Source organism: Sorex araneus, chromosome 2 (assembly GCF_027595985.1).
Source record: "Sorex araneus isolate mSorAra2 chromosome 2, mSorAra2.pri, whole genome shotgun sequence".
Taxonomy (NCBI): domain Eukaryota; kingdom Metazoa; phylum Chordata; class Mammalia; order Eulipotyphla; family Soricidae; genus Sorex; species Sorex araneus.
In genome coordinates this window covers 264,331,982-264,354,521 of record NC_073303.1, presented here as the reverse complement: position 1 = coordinate 264,354,521, position 22,540 = coordinate 264,331,982, and the positions used below count along the sequence as shown (strand labels likewise).

Here is a 22,540-nt window from a genome sequence, read left to right as displayed (position 1 = left end):
GTCATGTGTGAAGAGCTGCTGTGCTTGTGGTAAGAAAAAGCATGTGATCTCACAGCCCCTCACAGGTCTCCCTGGAGGTGGGAGGTCCACTTTCCCACCCAGCACCCAGAACACCAGACACCTACAATGTTCTGCCTTCATACCCCAGAACCAGAGCCATCGTTGTGCTAAATCTACCTGTTTCTGTCAAACTGAGAATTAGTAAAATCAGTGAGTAAAATCATTACATCTCCACGATATAAAGAATGTAGTCTTGAGCTAGTTCTCGGGTACATGTTCTGGGGCTTCACTGAAGGGAGAGGAAGATTTAATTTACAACTGTCTCAGACATACCAGCAACAGCGTGCCCTTCCAAAGATGGATTCTCTCTGGTTTTCTGTAGGCACCAGCAAAGACATTACCAAACACTGTGTTATAAAACTGATAGCAATACATATCCATAAATGAATTTAGACAAGCCATTTGTTTATAAACATGAAATATAGACATGCTTATATTTCACTGGTTGGAGAAGAACATAGCTTTTATAATATGTTTAGTTCTTTTGTATTGTGTTGGATTTCTCAGAGTTTTTCCATTCTCACCATTTTAGAGATGACTTTTGAGTACCTTAAACATTTATTTTTCCTATAAAATTTCGCCCATAAAATTTTTCCTATAAAATTTGCAGAGTCTGTTAAGGTACTTGTGGTGTATTCAATATGCCCCAAACAGTAGCAACAAGTCTCACAATGGAGATGTTACTAATGCCCACTTGAGCAAATCGATGAGTAACAGAATGACAATGATAGTGACAGTGATAAAATTTCAGAAAGATTTACCTAGTCCTAAAACCGAAAACTCTATACTTTGTATTGCACACAAATGCTCACTTATGTATAATAAATATGATCTATAAAGAAATGACCTTTATACAGTGATTTCTAAGAATTTTTAAGTCTTATTCTACACCCTTCAAAAGTTTTGATAATAAGCAATATATGCATGATTTCTGGATTATCCTAAAGCCTTTTCCTGTAGATGATGTTTATAAAACAAATCTTGAGTTTATGCTGCTATACAGCCAAGATAAATAATTCATGGTTAATTCAGCATACAAATTTTGTATGAGTTCTGCACTAAGGTAATATTGCTTTGTCATTTTCTCACACTTATATAACTAGGTTGTTGTTGCATGTTATAGCATCATACCCGTGATAGGTCAATTGAAAGAAAAAACAATCGTCAATACTTTCTTTTGTGGTGGGGGGATCACACCCAGTGAAGCTCAGGGGTTACTCCCAGCTTTGCATTCAGGAATTACTTCTGGGATATGTCAGGGATGCTGGGAATTGAACCCAGGTCAGCCACATATAAGGCAAATGCCCTGTCCACTGTACCATCACTCCTTTCCCATAGTTAATACTATCTGAGCTTAAGCAACAACTCAATGTTTCAGTGTCAGAAAGTATAAGATGGTGATAAGCACTGAAAGGAGTGTGAACAGATATAGTAGTGAGGTGATTAAAACATTGAAGCAACAAAACAGAACACTATATTTGGCATTAGCTTCATGACCAAATTCACAAGAGATACTTAGATACTTTCAGCACCAAGTTAACTTAGCCTCAGGAAAGACCACCAAATAACCACATTCAAAGAGCAGTATCCCAAGGAGCTCGGAAATTTAGACAATGCTCGAGCCATCCCCTAAGGGAAATGCATTTCAGGTGCAAATGCCTATAGCCCCTGACTGCTTTAGAGGGGAGAGAGTGGGGCAGCTTCAGAGAGGAGTCCAGGGGCCAGAAGACAACCAACTTAAATACCTGCTAGCTTTGTATGCTGGAGAGGTACATAGTTCATGTCATTCATTTAAATTTCACGCAGAAATGAAAAGCAATAGAAAATCTTGACAGCCTTGTACAGCTGGCTGGAGAACTTGGATTAATAAGCAGTACATAGAAATCAACAAAATGGTCTCTTTTAATGTCAGTATTGAGATTTCTAAACTTTTGAGTTACAGACAATTTTAAGGTTTTGAGGATGTACGGTATATGTTTTTTCCCTTCTATAAGTAAGGAATTATAGTGTTATATTTTAAAGCAGATTTTGCATTAAGTAAATAAATATTATTGATTGTACTTTCTTGCCTCTAACATTCCTTCTTCCTACTACTCCCACACATATCATTGTCTGGAAGATTTTATGCCTGTTTTGTCTAAAATCAGCCTTACTTTTTGTATTTTACAATGACTGGCACATTTTTAGAGCTTGTTGAGAAGAACATACCACACCGAGTAGAAATAATAAAGTAACATTAGCATTATTTAAGATTAAGAAGATTAACTAATGTTTCATCTGATTTGAACTTAGGGTTACCTCAAATTTCTGATATAAACAGGTTTCATAAAACTAATATCATTGTTTTATTGCTTTTGCCCAGAAGTGCCAAAATATAACCTCTGCAATTATAGTACTAATGACATGACAGGCAAGTTTCATGTACTTTTTATAGGTTTTCTTTTAACCACCTAATGTATTTATCTTTCATCCTCATTCCCAAGCGTAAATAAAATGGAAATCTTGTGAATGATAGTGCTCCATGGACTCCATCCTCTATGTGGTCATGAGAGACATTAAGTCCAAGGTTTCGAAGACATGTGATGTACATAAGTCCATCATCTCGTAGGATGTCATGTTCACAGGTAAGGACATACGTCAATGGTACATTCTGTAGCTGAGAGTCACTGGCTAACAAGGGTGATAGTGAAGAATTCAAAAGCTGTGGATATGAAGAGTTAGAGCTAAGAACTGGTTCAGTATATACATGGTTCTTTTTGTAATTCTCAGGAAGGAGAGTGCTCCAGTTCACCAATTTGAACAGATGTCTTGATTCCAAAGGCATATGGTTATTTAATATCATTGCCTGGGTAAGAGCTTTGTCCTTAGAGATATGCAGGCATCCCATTTCAATAGCCATTTTTCTAGGTAGAATTGGACCGTGTTGATGTTCTTGGTAGGATGGCAACAAAAGGTCAACTATCTGTAAGACTGGGTAAAGTAAAACTTGTGCCTTAAATTTGTTTTTAAATTCAGCATCATTCTGTACCTGAAAACAAACAATGAAAGGTGAATGAGTAACAGGAATCAACGGCCTCAACCATATGAGCAGTTACAATGTAAACTATTATAAAATTGATAGTGTTCTTCATGATGATTTTCACATTTTTATACACTATTTAGATGGCATTAAAATCATCCCATTGTCATCAGTGAAACAATGACACACACACACATGCACATGCTTGTGTGTTTATTTACATAGACCACCAAGGCGATGAATAGTAATTATCAGAGAACAGAACAAGTTTTCTAAAATTTTTACCCAAGAAGAAAAGATAAATATGGTAATACAATATCAAACTCACATGATAGCTGAATTCATATGGAATTAGGAGCAAGAGGGAGTGGCTCAAGGGCTGGAACACATGCTTTGCATGTCAGACCCTGGGTTTGATCCTAGTCACCTAGGCATCTCCAGGACCAAGCCTTGAGCACTGATATGGGAGTAGTCCATCAACATTCACAAGTGTGGCTCAGAAAGAAAAACTGGGCCATGTCGACAGAAGTATTCCTGATATCTAGTTACTCTTCTGGAGCAAATAGTATAATGAGAAGTAGAAAGTAATGTATGTAAACTGAAGGGTCTTAATGCAGGCCATTTTTCTTTGCTTATTATAGTGACTTCCAAATGAGCAAGGCATATGGACTCAGTGTTACCGGATAATGTGTCACTATGTCTCAAACATGGTCATCTGTGCCCTAAAACAGATGACTGATTAAAGAAACGTTGGTACATCTACACAATGGAATGCTATGCAGCTGTTAGAAAAGATGAAGTCATGAAATTTGTATATAAGTGGATCTACATGGAAAGTATCATGTTAAGTGAAATGAGTCAGAAAGAGAGGGACAGACATAGGAAGATTGCACTCATCTGTTGAATATAAAATAACCCAGTGGGAGACTAACACCCAAGAGTTGTAGAGATAAGGATTAGGAGGTCTGCTCCACAGCTTGGAAACCGGCTTCACATGCTAGGGGAAAAGGCAGCTCAGATACAGGAGGGAACAACAAGTAGAGGATGTCGGGAGGACCCATTTGGTTGGAAGATGCAAGCTAAAAGTAGACTATAGACCGAACATGATGGCCACTCAGTACCTCTATTGCAAACTACAACACCCAAAAGGAGAGAGAACAAAGGGGAATGCCCTACCACAGAGGCAGGGTGGGGTGGTGGGGGATTGGATGGGGGTGGTGAGAGGGATACTGGGATCATTGGTGGAGGAGAATGGGCACTGGTGGAAGGATGGGTAAACAATCACTGTATGAGTAAAATGCAAACACAAAAGTTCATAAGTTTGTAACTGTACATCACATAGATTCTCTAATAAAATTTTTAAAAAATGGATTACAATAACCCGTCATACTTGGAAGACTTTTCAGTTGAAAATATTATGTCTAATATTCAGCTCTCAGTAACTTTGTAAACCACAGTTCTTTGATTAAATTAAAAAATATTTAAAGATATGAAACTTAAAAAATTACAGTTGACCCACGAAAAACTCAAATGCTCAATCATATTAAATAGTAGGTTTTGGAAATTGTCCTAGTTTCTGGAAACCAAGTTATGTAAAAGAGTGCTTTAGGAAGATAGTGCCCTTACAGCATCACTAAAGCAATATCTGCTAAAAGTAACATTATGCAAAAGGAAGTGATTAAATGTGAGACCATATAATATTGTAACCCAAACACAATACTTCTTTTGTTCTAGATCTGCAGTGAATCCTGTGAACATATCCAGTACGGAAAGCATACCAGATGAGTCATTGTCGCTGCCAAAGTGCCCCCGCTACTGTCCCCCGAAATACAGATCCTGGTGGGATCCACCCCAGAGGCTTCAAGAATTTCATCCTGTAGAAAAAACTTGACTGCTGAAATGATGTCTTCAAGGGGAACAGGGAAGTGGTATTCGGGTGATAGTCTGTAGCTTCAGAACAAAAGGAGAAAAAAGAAGGGAAGTAAACAGCAAAACATACATTACTGAACTTGTATGATTTCACAAGCTACTCTCCAGAAGTCCAGTGAACAATTTTGCCTGTGTTTGAATATTTTTCTAATCAAGTTTAGAATTAATTACTTTCTAAACTACTGCTTTGAAATATAAGGTATATTATGAGACCTGGATGGCTTGCTGTGGGAACCAACCCTCTGCCATAGGACTAGCATCATAGCTACTAGGGAAAACCAGGTCCTTACTCCACTGCCACAATAACAGCATCAAGTGTGTTCGCCATCCATCTGTTCAGGAAGTCGTAGCTGCTCAGCTCTGAAATTTAAAACACAGACACACAAATATTGAAAGTAGTAGGGAAAAACCTACACTTTTGAAACATAGGGCATTACTAATTGGTGGACTCCCCATACTCCCACTTTCCTTTCAGTGTGTGGGGGTTCACAGAAGATCTGATGATATTGTCAGATAGGGAAGGTCATTGATTGAATTTGCCTTGCACCTGGCAGACCCTCGTTGATTGCTGGCACCACACGTTGTGGTTCCCTGAAAACAACCAGAAGTCCTAGGATCATCACCCCCCACCACCAACAACAAAAAATAGTCTGAGAATGTATGGGATACTCATACTCATGGAACAGATGTAGTGAAATGTACTGAATTTGGACCATGAAGAGGAAGTGGAAGCCAAGAGGGAATTAGCACCCAAGCTTCAATATTTGGTATCATGTCAAGGACTTATTTGTACACAGGTGGTGGATGTTGCCAAAAAAATCAATAATACACACAATCCTGGTTGCATGTCACAAGTTAGGAATCAGAGGTGGGGTGTCAGATAACATTGAGTTTGTCCTTTTAGCCTTGCCACAGGGAACTTAGTTTACCTTAAAGCAATGACCTTTCTGTATGGACACAGGAAGACAGTTAATATTATGCTTTGTAACTTGGGAGCTGATTGACCCCAATAATATTTACTCCTGGGCATCTGCTTTCTCAACTCAGTTGCCCTTATTTCCTAGCACCCCAAAAGCAGGATCCCAACGAGGGACAAAATGGACCCAAGGCAAGCTGTGAACTACCCTGGCATTAAAATGGGCCAGGCCAAAGCGCCACAATACTCAACAGTAAGTTGAGAACATGGTCATAGACAAATGCTGTCATGATCCAGAAGTAGCAATTAGACTAGGCCCCTCCTGGGGTTAGGAAGATCAACTTGGCCTGAGGACTGTGGTCTGGATTATATAGTGAGATGTCCTCAGGAAGAACCAAACTTTAAGTTTGATAAATCTCTTACTGTGCCCATACAGAATGGCTTTGCTAGAAATATTTGAGGTAGATTTACTACAACTATTTAAGTGGATTACAAACTGAGGAAGGAAGAAAGCAACACACCCTTGTTTAGATCCCACCCTTGAGCGGATCTCCTAGTAATCTGGAGTAATATCCTTAGATGAGATTTTGTTAATCTCCTGGAGAAATGGTCTTACCATTCTTTGTTGATTTGTTAATGTCAACAAATTTGTGCCACCTTTGTGTCACTGCCCTTTGTGATTGCTATATAAACTAAGACTGTAGGGGAAGAGGAGACAGCAGAGACAGAAGAGGAGGCAGCAGAGACAGAAGAAGAGGCAGCAGGACACAGACAGAAGACACAGAGAGGAGAGGGCAGAGGCAAGATTGAAGCAGAAGAGACGACACAGGAGAAGACACAGAATTGGAGAGAAAACACTGAAGCAGAGACAGAATGAGGTTGAAAGAGACCAGAGGAGAGACTACAGAGATAGAGACAAAGACAGACAGAAGAGAGCACAGTGCACACACAGAAGCAAAACACAAGGAGGAGCCATCCTTTTCCGATCCATACAGCTCCCAAGTTACAAAGCATAATATTAACTGTCTTCCTGTGTCCATACAGAAAGGACATTGCGTTAAGGTAAAGTAAGTGCCCTGCGACAAGGCTAAAAGGACAAACCCAATGTTATCCTACAGTGGGGATGACCTTTACAAGGAAACAGTGGTAGACAAGTAGAGGAGCAGCAACATAGGAGTCTGAACAAAAAATAGTTTCTTCAAGGGTGGAAAGAAAGAAAGGGTGGACCCCAGGATATGAGATGGACAAGACTGGTTGTTAGTGTGAGAGCTAAGGACGGGAGTAATTGACCCTATGGCTATTTAATGGTAGAGGGTTTCTTTTCATCGCTTGTTTTGCTCAAGATTTTGCTGCTGTTTCCTTTTTCTGAAACTGTTGGAAGGCACCCCTGACATTTTCTGTTTGGTGATGTAAAACTGGAATGATCCTTGGTTCATCCAAGAGTGCTGGTGTACTGAATAGCAGCATAGATTGATCTGATATTTAGGTGATTTCTGTGGCTTGAGTTCCAGTGCTCAAGATCAACAACATGGGTGTGAGCAGTGTTAAAATATTCACAACACTAAATAAAAGTTCATGCAGTACCAAAAACTAAAGAAAACAATACTGAGGAATATGAACACTTTGGAAGACAGAACCTTTGTTGCTTGTGTTTGTTTTGCTTTTAAGGAAAAATTCAAAAATGTAGGAAAATAAATTTCTGGGGAGAACCAAGTCAGTCCAGAAAAAGTTATCGATTTCAAGGAAAGAGACAATTATCAGAAGGGAGTGGTCATTTTCAAATTCTAGTTAAAAGAATTATTCAAAGTGGAAAAACAGAGTCTAAAGCCTGTTGAAAGTCATCTGAACAGAGAGAGCGAAAGAAGAAGCAGTAGAGAGAGGGTTTGGGGGCTCAGGGATGTCAAGGTAGAAGTGGAAGTAACATGTATAGGAGTCATCTGAGAGGACAAGATTGTAGGGAGAAGAATGAAAGAGAATATCCATTAAACCAAATAATGACAGAGGAGGAAACAGAATCCCAAGCAAGGTAGAGACTTTGCCAAAAGATGAAAATGTATGTTTGGGTGGGAGATTGTTCAGATGGGTAGGGCACATGTTCCGCATGGGGAAGACCCAGGTCTGATCCCCCAGTACCTCTTTGTCCCTTCGCAGTGCCAGGTGTGGCCTCTTCCGAGCAATGAACACTACCATGTGTGATCCAAAAATGAACCAGTATTTTCCCACAACGTGAGTAGATAGAAGTAAAGGCTTAATGACTGAGAATCAATCAATGCTCGGGGACCATCATCAATGTGGCAGTAGCAGAGCGCTGTGTGGCTACCATCTGCAGTGCAGAGAGTGGGGGCATGTGGTGTCAGGGGTTGAACTCAGGTCCTGGGCGTGCAAGGCATGCTCCCTCCCTGCTGCACCAATTATGCCCTCCCAAGACCATTGGGGAAGTCTGAGGTATGCAGGGGAGGACTAGAGAAAGTTTCTGTGTGCTTGCCAAAGCAGGGGAACTGGCTGCAGGTGCACAGACTTCAGGATGAGGACCTCCTCTTAAGAGCAGTTGCTGGATGATTTAATTGTTTGGGGCCTTTACACAACCCAAGGCCTGCTGCACAGGAGTCTGGTGGCCTGAACCTCTGGTGCTGGGACCAAGCCATGAGTGCTACTCTGCTCAGGCCGGAGGGATGGGGGTGAGTGTAGTGTAACCAATGCTACACTGGGGTGTTAGGGGACCTTCAAGCTCTGGGGATTCAAGTTAGAGCCTTGATCATACAAGGTCTGTAATTTTTCTTGCTTTCTCTGAGCAGTCATCCCGATCCTATTCAAACTTAGCTACTTGAATTAATTTAACTTTACTGTGTGAATTTCTCAGTTACCCTGTAACCATTATTTCATTTGATAATAAAGGTTTTTTACCCCCATTTTTATTGTGAAGACACTAGTTTGGGGTACATTCACACTGCTTCAAGACATGTTACCACATTACACCCACCACCAATCTCATCTGATATTTTTGTTATTTTATTTGCCAAGTAGTACATCAAGAAATATGTATGACTTATAGATAGAGTCATACTCTATCTGTATGTCAGAATAGTCATACTCCTACTGACACTATTTCTCTGCTAAGATGCATGCACACATTAGCAAAACAGTCATTTCAACAAATGTTTTGCCATGTTCATATACACATACATATACACAAAGTATTTGACTCTAAATATGTGTGACATGATACACACATACACACATACTCTTGCTTATACAAAAATACTTACTGAAACTTCCCAGGACAAAGGCACCGCCATGAATGTAGATGACAACTGGTCTCCTACTGTCCGACTTCCTCTTGGGCAGGTACAAGCGCACTGGACTGCCACTGAAGGTGGTGTCTGTCACTGTGATGTTTGAATCTGACACTGGTGATGTGTAGTCCACTTTCACAAATGTGGAAAATACTTGATCTTGTCTTATCAGACCCATATTTTCCGTTAACATACACTGTCATAGCAAAATCAAATAGTAAACTTTTGTTTTGAGCAATACCAAACGTGGATAAACCTATTTTCAGAAAGGAAGAATAGGGTCACGGAGACCACTCAAGTAGTTGGGCACATATGTAACATGGGCAAGAATGGACTCAATCGCTGGTCCTGCATGGATCCCAGGTGTCACTGGGTGTGGCACCACTGACACATGCACCACTGGGCTGAGCAGATGTGGGGCAACCACAAGACTGGCCACTCGTCAGGGCTGCAACACCAGGCTCTTTATTTACCCTGGATATTAACCTTTTTTCTAATGTGTGATGAACAAATACTTCCTCCCAATTAGTTGGGTGTCTTTTTCAAAACACATATGCAACCTATGTCCATTACAACATTATTTTCAATAGCCATGATCTGGACTCAGCACACACACAAAGGAATACTTTTCATCTACAAGGAAAGACGGAATCTCGCTGTGTGCTACATATTGACGGAACTGGAGGAAGAAAGAGGGATTGAGACAAAGGAAATGACAAGCATAGAGAAACGGAAGGAAGTAATCTGGAGCTTGTCCTTCTCCTTCTGACTTATTTCACTTGTTAAGACCCTCCCAGTTCCTTCACTGTTGCTGCAAAAGTCAAGTTTTCATCATGTATAATTGAGTAGCAGTCAACTGTGTCCATATATGATGTCTTCTTTATCCACTTATTTTTTATTTGTTCTGGGGCTTTTTCCTTATCTTGGCTATTGTAAATAATGCTTCAATGAACATAATTTAGCTTGTAGCTTTTTAGAATACATTTTTGATGTTTTTCAGTACAAATTCAGGACCATTGTTGCTAGATCATAGGACAGTACTTTGAGAATCATCTGTGCTGTTTTCCATAACAACTGAGCCAATGTGCATTCCCTGTAAAAGAATTGGAGGGGTCTTTCTTTTTTTGGTTTTTATTTTTTTAAGTTATTTTATTCTTTAATTAGCGAATCACCATGAGGGTATAGATACAGATTCACACATTTTAGAACTTGTTTTTCCCTCATACAATGTTCACAAACACATCCCTCCACCAGTGCCCATTCTCCACCACCAATAAACCCAGTATCCCTCCCCCCCAGCCCCATCTCCTCCCCACCCCACCTGCCTCTGTGGCAGGGTATTCCCTTTTGATCTCTCTCTATCTCCAACTGGGTGTTGTGGTTTGCAATAGGTGTATTGAGTGGCCATTGTGTTCAGTCTAGACTACTATCAGCACGCATCTCCCTTCCCGAGCGGGATCTCCAACCACATTTTACTTGATGTTCCCTTCTCTATCTGGGATGATTTTTCCCCAACATGTGACATTTTATATTCCGCAGATGAGTGCAATCTTTCTATGTTTGTCTCTCTCTTTCTGACTCATTTCAGTTAGCGTGATACTTTCCATGTTGATCCACTTATATGCAAAGTTCATGACTTAATTTTTTCTAACAGCTGCATAGAATTCCATTGTATAGATGTACCAGAGTTTCTTTAACCAGTCATCTGTTCACGGGCACTCAGGCTTTTTCCAGATTCTGGCTCTTGTAAACAGTGCTACGATTAACATATAAGTGCAGATGTCATTTTGACTATACGTTTTTGCTTCTTCAGGGTATTGCTGGGTCAAATGGGAGCTCAATTTCTAATTTTTTCAGAAGCATTCATATTGTTTTCCAGAAGGGCTACACCAGTCAGCATTCCCACCAGCAGTGTAGAAGGGTTCCTTTCTCACGACATCTGGAGGAGTCTTTTTTCTCTACAGCCCACCTATACTTGTATTTCTGTTGGTTTTTGACATAGGCCATTCTCAGGTTAGGTGGGATGCAAATAATAATTAAAAAGAAAACTCTAGAGTCTTGAATAATATCAGACAAAGTTGATGTCAGACCAGGGTAAAATTCATGAGTAAGGGTACTTTACATAATTATAGCAATCAATCGACTAAGATCACTTGTATCACTTATAGTCCCGTTGACCTTCGATTTGCTCTAGCAGGCGGCAGTAATGTCTCCATTTGTCCCTGTCGCGAGCAAGTGTAGCCCAATGATACCTGCTCGCTCCAGGAATGGAAAGAGCCTCAAATCGTTCATTCAGAGATTTGATGAAGAAATCTGACCATCCAAGTTGGAGGGCGGCCACGAGGTCTTCTGACGTCCCGTGGCATCCAGTCTGTAACAGCTCTAGTCCAACGGTCATCTCTGAATTGCATTACGTGACTGGCCCATCTGATTTTTGATGCCTTGGCAAACAAGACAGCATCCCTGATTTTTGACCGTCGATGGAGGTCAGAACTCCGGATTCCTTCTCTCACTTGAGTGAGACATGATATTCCCAGCATAGCTCTTTCGATTCCTCTTTGGGATACCCTAATAGCATTCTCATCCTGTTTGCGTAGGGCCCAGGTTTCTGAGGCATATGTTAGTGCAGGAAGAATGGTGGAACCGAAAAGATGCGCCCGGAGTCAAAGGTTCTTTGTTCTCTTAACCACCTCTTCGACGCTCTTGAATGCATTCCACGCTGCTCTCTTCCTCCTGCACAGTTCTGGCACCAAGTCGTTCCTCATGTTGATGTCTTGACCCAGGTACACATAGCTGCTGCATTCGGAGATGTTCATTCCATTGAGAGCAAATGGAAATTCAGGGACCAGTTTGTTTTTCATGAACATCGTCTTGTTGAGATTCAGCTGCAATCCAACATTTCCACACTCGCGGTCAAAGTCGGTCAGTATTTACGCAGCTTGGCTAATGTTTGGTGTTATGAGAATGATGTCATCAGCGAAGAGGAGGTGGTGTAATTGCCGACTGTCTATCTTCACTCCCATTCCTTCCCATTCCAGTCGTCGCATGATGTTCTCAAGGGCGGCACTGAAGAGTTTCGGTGAAATGGTATCACCCTGCCGCACCCCTCTCTTTACATCAATGATCACTTCCTTGTAGAATGGTGAGATCCTAGTGGTGAATCCACTAAGATAGTAAGCACTATAGCACTGTTGTCCCGTTGTTCATCAATTTGCTCGAGCGGGCACAAGTAACAAGTCTTCATTGTGAGACTTGTTGTTACTGTTTTTGGCATCTCAAATATGCCACGGGTAGCTTGCCAGGCTCTGCTGTGACAGCGGGATACTCTCGGTAGCTTGCCAGACTTTCGCAGAGGGACAAAGGAATTGAATCTGGGCCAGCCTCATGCAAGGCAAATGCCCTATCTTCTATGCTATTGCTCCAGTCAAAGATATTAAAGTAAAATGAATGCATACTTGTTAATTCCAAAATAAATGACATGCAAAGAGATGAAACTGAAAAGGAAAATGATAATACACATAATTATATAACATCAATACTTGTTACTTGGCAATTGATTGAAAATTTAAAAAGAAAAAAATCTTTAAATTTAAAGGTAGAACAAAGTAATAAAATGTAAAGAAATGCTTCATCTCCTTGATATGTGTAGGATAACTGCACACAACAGCAGAATGCCCATCCTTCTTACTAACTAAATCATAAAACAATCTGAAGTTGTAGAAAGTACTTTCTCTTCTCTTGCTAGGAGCTAGAAATCAATGAGAAGATGACTGCAGGAATGTCACCAATCCCTAGGGGATACAATTTATCTTTTAAATAGTAATCATGTATATATAAGGCATGTTACATGGTAATTTGGTATACGCAGTCAAGGATTGCTACCAACTGACATCCTCCCTTTTTGTGTGACAATAACTGCAAGCAACTAACTCTCCCCGCAGTTTGGCCTTTTAAATTTATTCTTCTGACATAAGTGCAATCTGGTAAGTTCAGCTTTGTCCCCTTGTTGTTGTTCTTCACCCCCTAACACTAGCATTGCCATTCACTTCCTACTTTTGTATCAGACTTAGATCCACAAATAACTGAGATCATGGATTTTTATTTTTTCTTTGACTGGATATCTCATAATATCACTGTATCATTGTCACCCCGTTGTTCGTCGATTTACTCGAGCAGGCAACAGTAACGTCCCTATCACACTCAGCCCTGAGATTTTAGCAGCCTCTCCTTACTCGTCTTTCCCAATGATTGTAGACTCTTTCAGGGTCAGGGTAATGAGACCTATTGTTACTGTTTTTGGCATATCGAATATGCCACAGGTAGCTTGCCAGACTCTGCCGGGCAGGCGGGATACTCTCGGTAGCTTGTTGGGATCTCCGACAGGGATGTATATTTCTGTTACTGTATTTTGGATATGACTACACCACGGGGAGCTTGCCAGGCTCTCCCAAGTAGGCAATAGACTCTCGGTAGCTTGTCAGGTTCTCCAAGAGGGAGAAGTAGGCTATTAGATGTCGCAGGTCAGCATTGCGGCCACACGCTTCTGGGAGCTTGGTTTTATAGTCTCTGGATGTTAGCCGTTGATGGGATTACATGGCGCTGGGGTCAGTCTCTGGGTGTTACTTCTAGATACTGGAACATGGGGAATCTAGGTGGAAGAGGCCCAGTCCCGCTCCGAGCAGCCTTGGAGATCTCAGCCCCAGGTCCCGCACACCTGGGTTCCTCCACCGGCTCCCATTGTTCATCGATTTGCTCAAGTAGGTACTAGTAACGTCTCCTTTGTGAGAGATTAATACTTAATCTCATAATTAAGTGATAATAATTATAATTATTTTACATTATAATTATACGTCTACTTTATCAAAATATGGGCTGGAGTGATAGCACAGCGGCAGGGCGTTTGCCTTGCATGCGGCAGACCAAGGTTTGATTCCTCCACGCCTCTCGGAGATCCCAGCAAGCTACCGAGTGTATCTCGCCTGCACGGCAGAGCCTGGAGAGCTACCCGTGGCATATTCGATATGCCAAGAATAGTAACAAAGAGTCTCAAAATGGAGACGTTATTGGTGCCCGCTCAAGCAAATCGATGAACAATGGGATGACAGTGACAGTGATTTTTAAAATATAATGACAATTATTTCACTTAGCACCATATTCATCATGTCAGAAATTGTAGGATTTTATTCTATTTTTATATAAATGATATTTTATTACATGACATAGATACATGGATATGTGTGATATGTATTTTCCAATTAATTTCTTTTTTAGTTTTTTGGACCAAACCTGGTGGTGCACAGGGATCACTCCTGGCTCTGCACTCAGGAATCATTCCTGGCAGACTCAGGAAACCACGTGGGTGCTGGGATTGAGTCCAGGTCAGCCACATGCAAGGTAGCGCTTGTCCTACCCTCTGTACTATTTCGTATAGACCTATTCTTTATACATTCATCTGCAACAAGTAGTTTCCACATGTTTCTTATGGTGAATAGTATTGCAATAAATCAGATATGATATCTTCCCAGTCATGTTATAAAGCCCTGCACTGCCAGCTATGGCTACCCAACAAAAATTAAATAAATCAAATAAACATTTCTTTGAGATACTCAATAAATAGAATATAAGAATATCTGAAGGGATGGAATAATTGCACAATTGCATGCGGCATGGGTTTGGTCACCAGCACACCAGATAGCCCCTGAGAGCAGAGTTAGGAGGAAACCCAACCATATGTGACCCAGAAACAAAACAAACTATAAGCTTATAACAGCCCAATATTCTGTAAAAGTTTTTACCACAAATGAAGTTGTCTTTATATCAGCATCTATGAGCCCCACTTTCCAAGGTTCTTCAATGTTCTCTGGCATTGGTGCATAAATGTAGTAAGCAAAGATAATACAAATCAGCCCAAAGCACAGAGCTTTGCATGCCATGATGCTCTTTGCACAGCCACTGCATAGAGATGACAATGGATCACCCTATATGTGTATGTATATGTATATATATATATGTACACCCAGAGTAATAGGACAAAGGTATATGGAAGACTCTCTAATAATATCATCATTGGGCAACGTTGAACTAAATACGGTTCCAAGATTAACAGTAAAAGTAGCTACTGATTCAGAGATTGCATACCGCATCTGAAACACAATCAGCAGAGTGTCCAATGGCTTAAATATTCTTTTGTTCTGTGACACTCGTAGTGCTAGCATAACGTATTTTATTAAACCCCAGAAGAATCATTATAAACTAGGATTCTTTCTCTTATTATTACTTTGCAAATCTTAGTGGTGAGGTTTAGAAATCCTGTGAGGACCCTCAAAGCTAATCCTTCAGCATAATCATTAACAGCATTCAACTCTCTATAGTCACAGAGGCAGAGCCAGGTTTCTGCAGACCCTGCTCATATGTCTGTCTACCTATCTGTGTACTGGTGGTCATGTAAGCTGTGGCACCCACATCCCCTGTGTTGTAAAACCTTCTTCCTTCCTGGGGATTTTATCTCACTTTCCTTGGGTATACTTAAACTGTCAACACTCTTAGGTTGATGAGTTCCTCTGACCTAGATTCCCCCTGCTTGCTAATGCCATTGGTGTTAGATGTAGGTGTCTGTTGACATACCAGGCCTGCCACTGCTTTCCTTCTGACTCCTTCCAAACCCTTCATGTCTGAATGTTAGCATCCTGGCTTCCCTCTAGCTTGCACTAGGTTAAACAAGGTGAAAGGGAATGTTACTGGCCTGTAGGCAGTTCTCCAGCCTCTGCATCCACAGTGGGAAAGACTTTTCTCCTGCGTCACATCATCTGAGCCTTCCTCCACATGCAGCTGCAGTCGCTTTGTCCTAGATTCCCTGTGACCTGCATGCCTACAAAAGCAGGAGCTGGTGGAGGTCACAGTATTCTAGGTGAGCTCAAAGTTAGGGAGTGAAAATGTCCCTCTCTGTGTTTCCTCTTCAAGCTGACTTGACTAATCTAGGTTATGATCCTAAATAATTTTAGAATCTTCTTACTTTTTTCTTTCTCTTCTTTTTCTTCTTCTTCTTCTTCTTCTTCTTCTTCTTCTTCTTCTTCTTCTTCTTCTTCTTCTTCTTCTTCTTCTTCTTCTTCTTCTTCTTCTTCTTCTTCTTCTTCTTCTTCTTCTTCTTCTTCTTCTTCTTCTTCTTCTTCTTCTTCTTCTTCTTTTTTTCTTTTTGTGTCACACCCAGCACTACACAGGGGTTACTCCTGGCTCTGCACTCAGGAATTAGTCCTGGCGGTGCTCATGGGACCATATGGGATACTGCAAATCGAACCTGGGTCAGCCGCGTGCAAGGCAAATGCCCTACCCGCTGTGCTATCACTCCAGCCCCCCAATTTTTTTCTTTGATTGGACGACACTCACAGTACTCGGGGCTCAGTCCTAGAAATGTTCCTGGTCATGCAATGCCTGGGATGAACCCCCATTTTTTTACATGCAAAGCATGTCCTCCACCCATTGTGCTAACACCCCACTCTCTCCCATCAAATTTTATAAATAAGTCACCCTCCTTGCTTGGAACATAGTAAAATCAGCTAGGGAGATACATAAAGTGGAACAAAGAAAATCTCTTCAACAAACAATGTTGGCAAACTTGATAGCACATGCAAAAAACTGAAACTGCATTTGTATCTCACCCCATTCAACAAAGCTGAATCTGAAATTAAAGACTTGAAAATTAGTCCAGATTTTATAAAACAAAATTAGGAAAATTAAGCAGAGTTCTTTTAGAAATGAATCTCAAATTTGTCTTCAATGATCTAACTCCATTGGCAAAGATAACAGAAATAAAAATAAACAACTGGCACTATATCAGATTCAAAGATTTTTTTTTTGGCCACATCCAGTGATGGTCAGAAGTTATTCCTAACTCTGCACACAGAAATTACTCCTGGCAGTGCTTTAGGGACCATATGGGATGCCAGTGATAAACCAGGTTTGCTGTGTGCAAGACAAACACCTCACTCACTGACTAGCTCTCAACTCACCTCAAATTAAAGTTTTTATGCGGTGAAAGAAACTCAGGCTGAAATAAAAATACGTCCTCTGACAGGAGGAAATATTCCCATACCATACATTAGGTAAAGGCGAGTATTCGAGACAAGTAGACAAGACACTCACAAAAGTCAACAGCACAGAATTCTAGTAACCCTATCAAACACTGGGCAGAAAGATGAAGAGACACTTCCCCCAAGAAGACATGTGGAGGGCCAGCAGGTGTATGGAAAAGTGCACATCATTCGGTACACTGAAGACATTATCAGAAAAAGAAAAAGTGACAATGAGGTATTTCACATCAGTGAGAAAGATATAGAACAAAATGACAAAACAACCAGAGATATGATGAGGAAGAACCCTGATTCACTGTGAGTGAGAATGTCCTCTGGTCCAAACTCTATGGCAAACAACATAGAGATCCCTTAAAAAGGTAAAACCATAAAGAAATTTCACTTCTTGATATTTAGTACCCAAACACAAAAACACTAATTTGAGAAGATAAATTCATACCTATGTTAATTGCATTGATTAGTACAATGGAAATAATCCAAATGACCAATGGCACACTAATGGATAAAGAAGTTATGGTGTTTATATACACAACTGAATGCAATGACATTATTAAAAAAGATGAAACATGGATGAAACTGAAGGGCATGTTTGGTGAAATAAGTCAGAGAGAAGAAATACAAGACAAAAATACATGACAGCCCCATTCATATACAGTGTGCAGAGAAACAAAACAAGGGAATAGAACAATGAATCTTTGACCTTTGATTACAAAACTGATATTACTGAACTGGAAGTAATTACTGGAAGTAGGTGTAATGGGGTGGGTCTGGGGAGAGAAATAAAGTGAACTGGAAATATCATATAGGATATTGGTGGACTATCTTTGGTGGTTGATTTGTACATAAAAACCATAATGGTTAACACTATTGAAACATGTTATCTAAGCCATAATACTGTTAAAAATTTAAAAATAAGGATTTGAGAAAAAACAGGTGTTAAGTTGCTTAACTCACACCCACTGACCCCAGTTTGAATCCCGGACACCACATATGGTCACTGAACATCCCCATAGTTCACCCCTGAGAACAGAGTCAGAAAAGCCCTTAAACACTGGGGATGTGGTCCCCAGATTAATTTTAAAAGGAAGACTGCACCTTATAAATGGTCCTATACCACAGTGCCTAACCTTCTGACCTCTGACCTGCAATTTCAGGTGAGGTTTTCTTCCAGCTGATATAACTGGACCAAGTTCAGAATAGGAAGCAGAGACTCTAACAGCAGCTAATCTCCACAACTTGTCACTTGTCATCCTGTTGATCTTTGATTTGCTTGACCGAGCACCAGTAACATCTTCATTCGTCCCTGTCACGTGCTAGTGTAGCCCAATCGTATCTGCTCACTCCAGGAACATGAAGAGCCTCAAATCATTCTTTCAGAGTTTTGATGAAGAAGTCTGACCATCTCATAGGTGGGTGACAAACACGGTCTTTTGACGTCCCGTGGAATCCAGTCAGTAACAGCTCTAGTCCAGCGGTCATCTCTAAATCACATTATGTGTCCAGCCTATCTGATTTTTGATGCCTTGGAAAATAAGGCAGCATCACTGGTTCTTTTTTTTAATTGAATCACCATGAGATAGTTACAAGCTTTCATGTTTGGGTTACAATGTCATAATGATCAAACACCCATCCCTCAACCAGTGCACATTCCTCACCACCAATATCCCGGGTATACCTCCCTTTTCCCACCCTCCCTCTGCATCTACAGCAGACAATATTCTACATACTCTCTCTCTAATTTTGGGCATTATGGCTTGCAACACAGACACTGAGTGGTCATCATGTTTGGTCCATTATCTACTTTCGGCATGCATCTCGCATACAAACTGGTTCCTCCAGTCATCATTTTCTTAGTGATCCCTTCTCTATTCCATCTGCCTTCTCCCCTCCACTCATGAAGCAGTCTTACAGCTATGGGGCAATCCCCCTGGCCCTTGTATCTACTGTCCTTGGGTGTCAGCCTCATGTGATTTTGTTCTATACTCCACAAATGAGTGCTGTCCTTCTCTGTCTGTCCCTCTCTTTCTGACTCATTTCACTTAGCATGATACTCTCCATGTCTTTTCTTTTATGAGCAAATTTCATGACTTCATCTCTCCTAAAATCTGCATAGTATTCCATTGTGTAGATGTACCAAAGTTTCTTTAACCAGTCATCTGTTTTAGGGCACTCGGGTTGTTTCCATATTTTGGCTATTGTGAACAGTGCTGCAATGACTATGTAGGTAAAGATGTCTTTTCTACTGAGCTTTTTTGCCTCCTCCGGATATAGTCCCAGAAGTGGTATTGAGGGGTCATATGGAAGCTCAATTTCTAGTTTTTGAAGGACTGTCCATATTGTTTTCCAGTCGGCATTCCCACCAACTGTGAAGGAGCATCCCCTTTTCCCCACAGCATCCCTCTTTCCCCACATTCATGCCAGCACTGATTTCTTTTGTTCTTTTGAATGTTTGCCAGTCTCTGTGGTGTGAAATGATATCTCATTGTTGATTTGATTTGAAACTCCCTGATGTCTAGTGATGTGGTGCATTTTAAAAAAAAAATTATTGAATTGCTGTGAGATATAGTTACAAGCTTTCATGTTTAAGTTACAATCACAAAATGATCAAACACCCATCCCTCCACAGTGCACATTCCCTACCACCAATATCCCCATTATGCCCCCTTTCCCACCCTCCCACTGTTATCCATGATAGACAATATTCCCCATACTCTCTCTCTACTTTGGGGCATTATGGTTCGCAATACAGATACTGAGAGGTTATTATGTCTGTTCCTTTATCTATTTTCAGCACACATCTCCCATCCCGACTGATTCCTCCAACCATCATTTTCTTGGTGATCCCTTCTCTATTCCAGTTGCCTCCTCCCCCCTGCTCATGAGGCAAGCTTCCAACTATGGAGCAATCTTCCTGGCCCTTATATCTACTGTCCTTGGGTGTCAGTCTCATGTTATGTTATTTTATACTCCACAAATGAGTGCAGTCCTTCTATATTTGTACCTCTCTGACTCATTTCACTCAGCATGATACTTCCTCTCCATGTCTATCCACTTATAAGCAAATTTCATGAATTCATCTCTCCTATCAGTTGCATAGTATTCCACTGTGTAAATGTACCAAAGTTTCTTTAACCAGTCATCTGTTCTTGGGCACTTGGGCTGTATCAGATTTTAGCTATTGTGAAGTGTTGCAATGAACATATAGGTACAGATGTCTTTTCTACTGTGCTTTTTTGCACCCTTGGGATATATTCCCAGAAGTGGTATTGCGGTGTCATAGGGAAGTTCAATTTCTAGATTTTGGAGGACTGTTCATTTTGTTTTCCAGAAAACTTGGACCAGTTGGCATTCCCACCAACAGTGAAAAAGCGTCCCTTTCCCCCCAGATACACCCCAGAACTGGTTGCTTTTGGTCTTTTGAATGTGTTCCAGTCTCTGTGGTGTGAGATGATATCTCATTGCTGTTTTGATTTGCATCCCCTGATGACTAGCGATGTGGAGCATTTTTTCATGTGCCTTTTGGCCATCTGTATTTCTTTTTTGAGGAAAATTCTGTTCATTTCTTCTCCCCATTTTTGATGGTGTTGGAGGTTTTTTCTTATACAATTCTACTAGTGCCTTGTATATCCTTTATAGTAATCCCTTATCAGATGGGTATTGAGTAAAAATTCTTTCCCATTCTGTGGGCTCTTTCTGTATTTTGGTCATACAGATAGGAAAGGAAGAGATCAAGTTATCAGTATTTGCAGATGATATTATACTATACTTGGAAAACGTTAAAGACTACAGAAAAGCTCCTAGAAACAATAGGTCAATACAGTAAAATGACAGGCTGCAAAATCAACACCCAAAAGTCCATGGCTTTCTTATATACAAATAATGAAAGAGAAGAAAGAGACATTAAAAAAAAATCTCATTCACAATAGTACCTCAGAAAACCCAGTACCTTGGAATCAGCTTAACCAAAGAGGTGAAGGACCTATACAAGGAAAATTACAAAACGCTACTTCAAGTAATAAAAGGGGATACTAGGAAATGTAGATACATCCCCTGCTCATGGATAGGGAGAATTAACATGATCAAAATGGCAATACTGCCCAAAGCACTATACAGATTTAATGCGGTCCCTATAAGAATACCCATGACATTTTTCAAAGAAATAGACTAAACACTCCTGAAATTTATATGGAACAATAAACCCCCATGAATAGCTAAAGTAATCCTTGGAAAAAAGAAGATGGGTCGTGTCACCTTCCCCAACTTCAAACTCTGCTACAGAGCAGTAGTAATTTAAACAGCATGGTATTGGGATAAAAACAGACCTGCAGACCAATGGAACAGAGTTGAATATCTTGTCACAGACCCTCAAATATATGGCCATTTAATCTTTGACAAAGGAGCAAGAAATGCAAAGTGGAACAATGAAAGGCTCTTCAGTAGTGGTGCTGGGAAAACTGGATAGCTACCTGCAATAAAATGAACTCTGACCTTTGTCTAATGCCAGGCACAAAAGTTAGATCAAAGTGGATTAAAGATCTCAATATCAGACATGAATGTATAAGGTTCATAGAAGAAAATGTAGGCAGAACTCTCCATGACATTGAAGTTAAAAGCGTCCTTAAGGACGAAACAACACTGACCATGCTAGTGGAAGCAAACATAAACAAATAGGACTACATTAAACTAAGAAGCTTCTGCACTTCAAAAGCATCCCTGATTCTTGCCTCTGCTCCTAAAGACTATAATCCCAGAGGTCTTCTAACCCATTTTGGCACCCAGAGTGGTTTCTCACAGAAATGCATCTAGACTGTGAGCTGTACTACAACCCCGGGCCACCCGGGGAGGGATTTTCCCTCTCCATTCTGTTTTTCTGCTCGGAAAATGGTGGTGGCAGCAACATCCACGTGGCGAGAGCCACCTCCTAAGACTCCCAACCCAGAGGTATGAGTTTTGCAGTGACGTTGCTCATAGGCGATCATGGGAGGGGGGCATTACACATATGCCCTCCGCCCAGATAAGATCTGGAGCTGCCGCGTGTGAAAGAGACCCTCTGCTCCTAAAGACTATGATACAAGAGGTCTTCTAACCCATTTTGGTACCCAGAGTGGCTTCTACAGATATGCATCTAGTCTGTGAACTGAGCTAAAGTATCAGAAATCCAAAACCAAAACAGAAAATCCAAAAGAGCTCATAGAGTCTTCATTCTCAGCAATAAAAAGAAATTATTAAATGATGC

General features: G+C 40.7%; 1 protein-coding gene across 1 annotated transcript; it reads right to left on the bottom strand.

The window, feature by feature from the left end:
- Positions 1-2,488: 2,488 nt before the first annotated feature.
- Positions 2,489-15,150, bottom strand: LOC101552961 (arylacetamide deacetylase-like 2). Its single transcript, XM_012931573.2, has 5 exons — positions 15,013-15,150; positions 9,191-9,413; positions 5,299-5,368; positions 4,858-5,029; positions 2,489-3,088 (listed from the first exon to the last, which is right to left on the bottom strand). Exons 1-5 carry the CDS (start codon positions 15,148-15,150, stop codon positions 2,489-2,491), a joined length of 1,203 nt encoding a protein of 400 aa, XP_012787027.2.
- Between the last annotated feature and the right edge of the window lie 7,390 nt (positions 15,151-22,540).

Coding starts and splice junctions, on each gene's coding strand:
- LOC101552961 (XM_012931573.2), bottom strand. CDS start 15,150: ATGGCATGCAAAGCTCTGTGCTTTGGGCTGATTTGTATTATCTTTGCT. Junction 5,369..9,190: donor CTTTGTCCTGGGAAGTTTCA/GTAAGTATTTTT, acceptor TTTAAATTTCAG/AGCTGAGCAGCTACGACTTC. Junction 3,089..4,857: donor CAGCGACAATGACTCATCTG/GTATGCTTTCCG, acceptor GTTTGTTTTCAG/GTACAGAATGATGCTGAATT.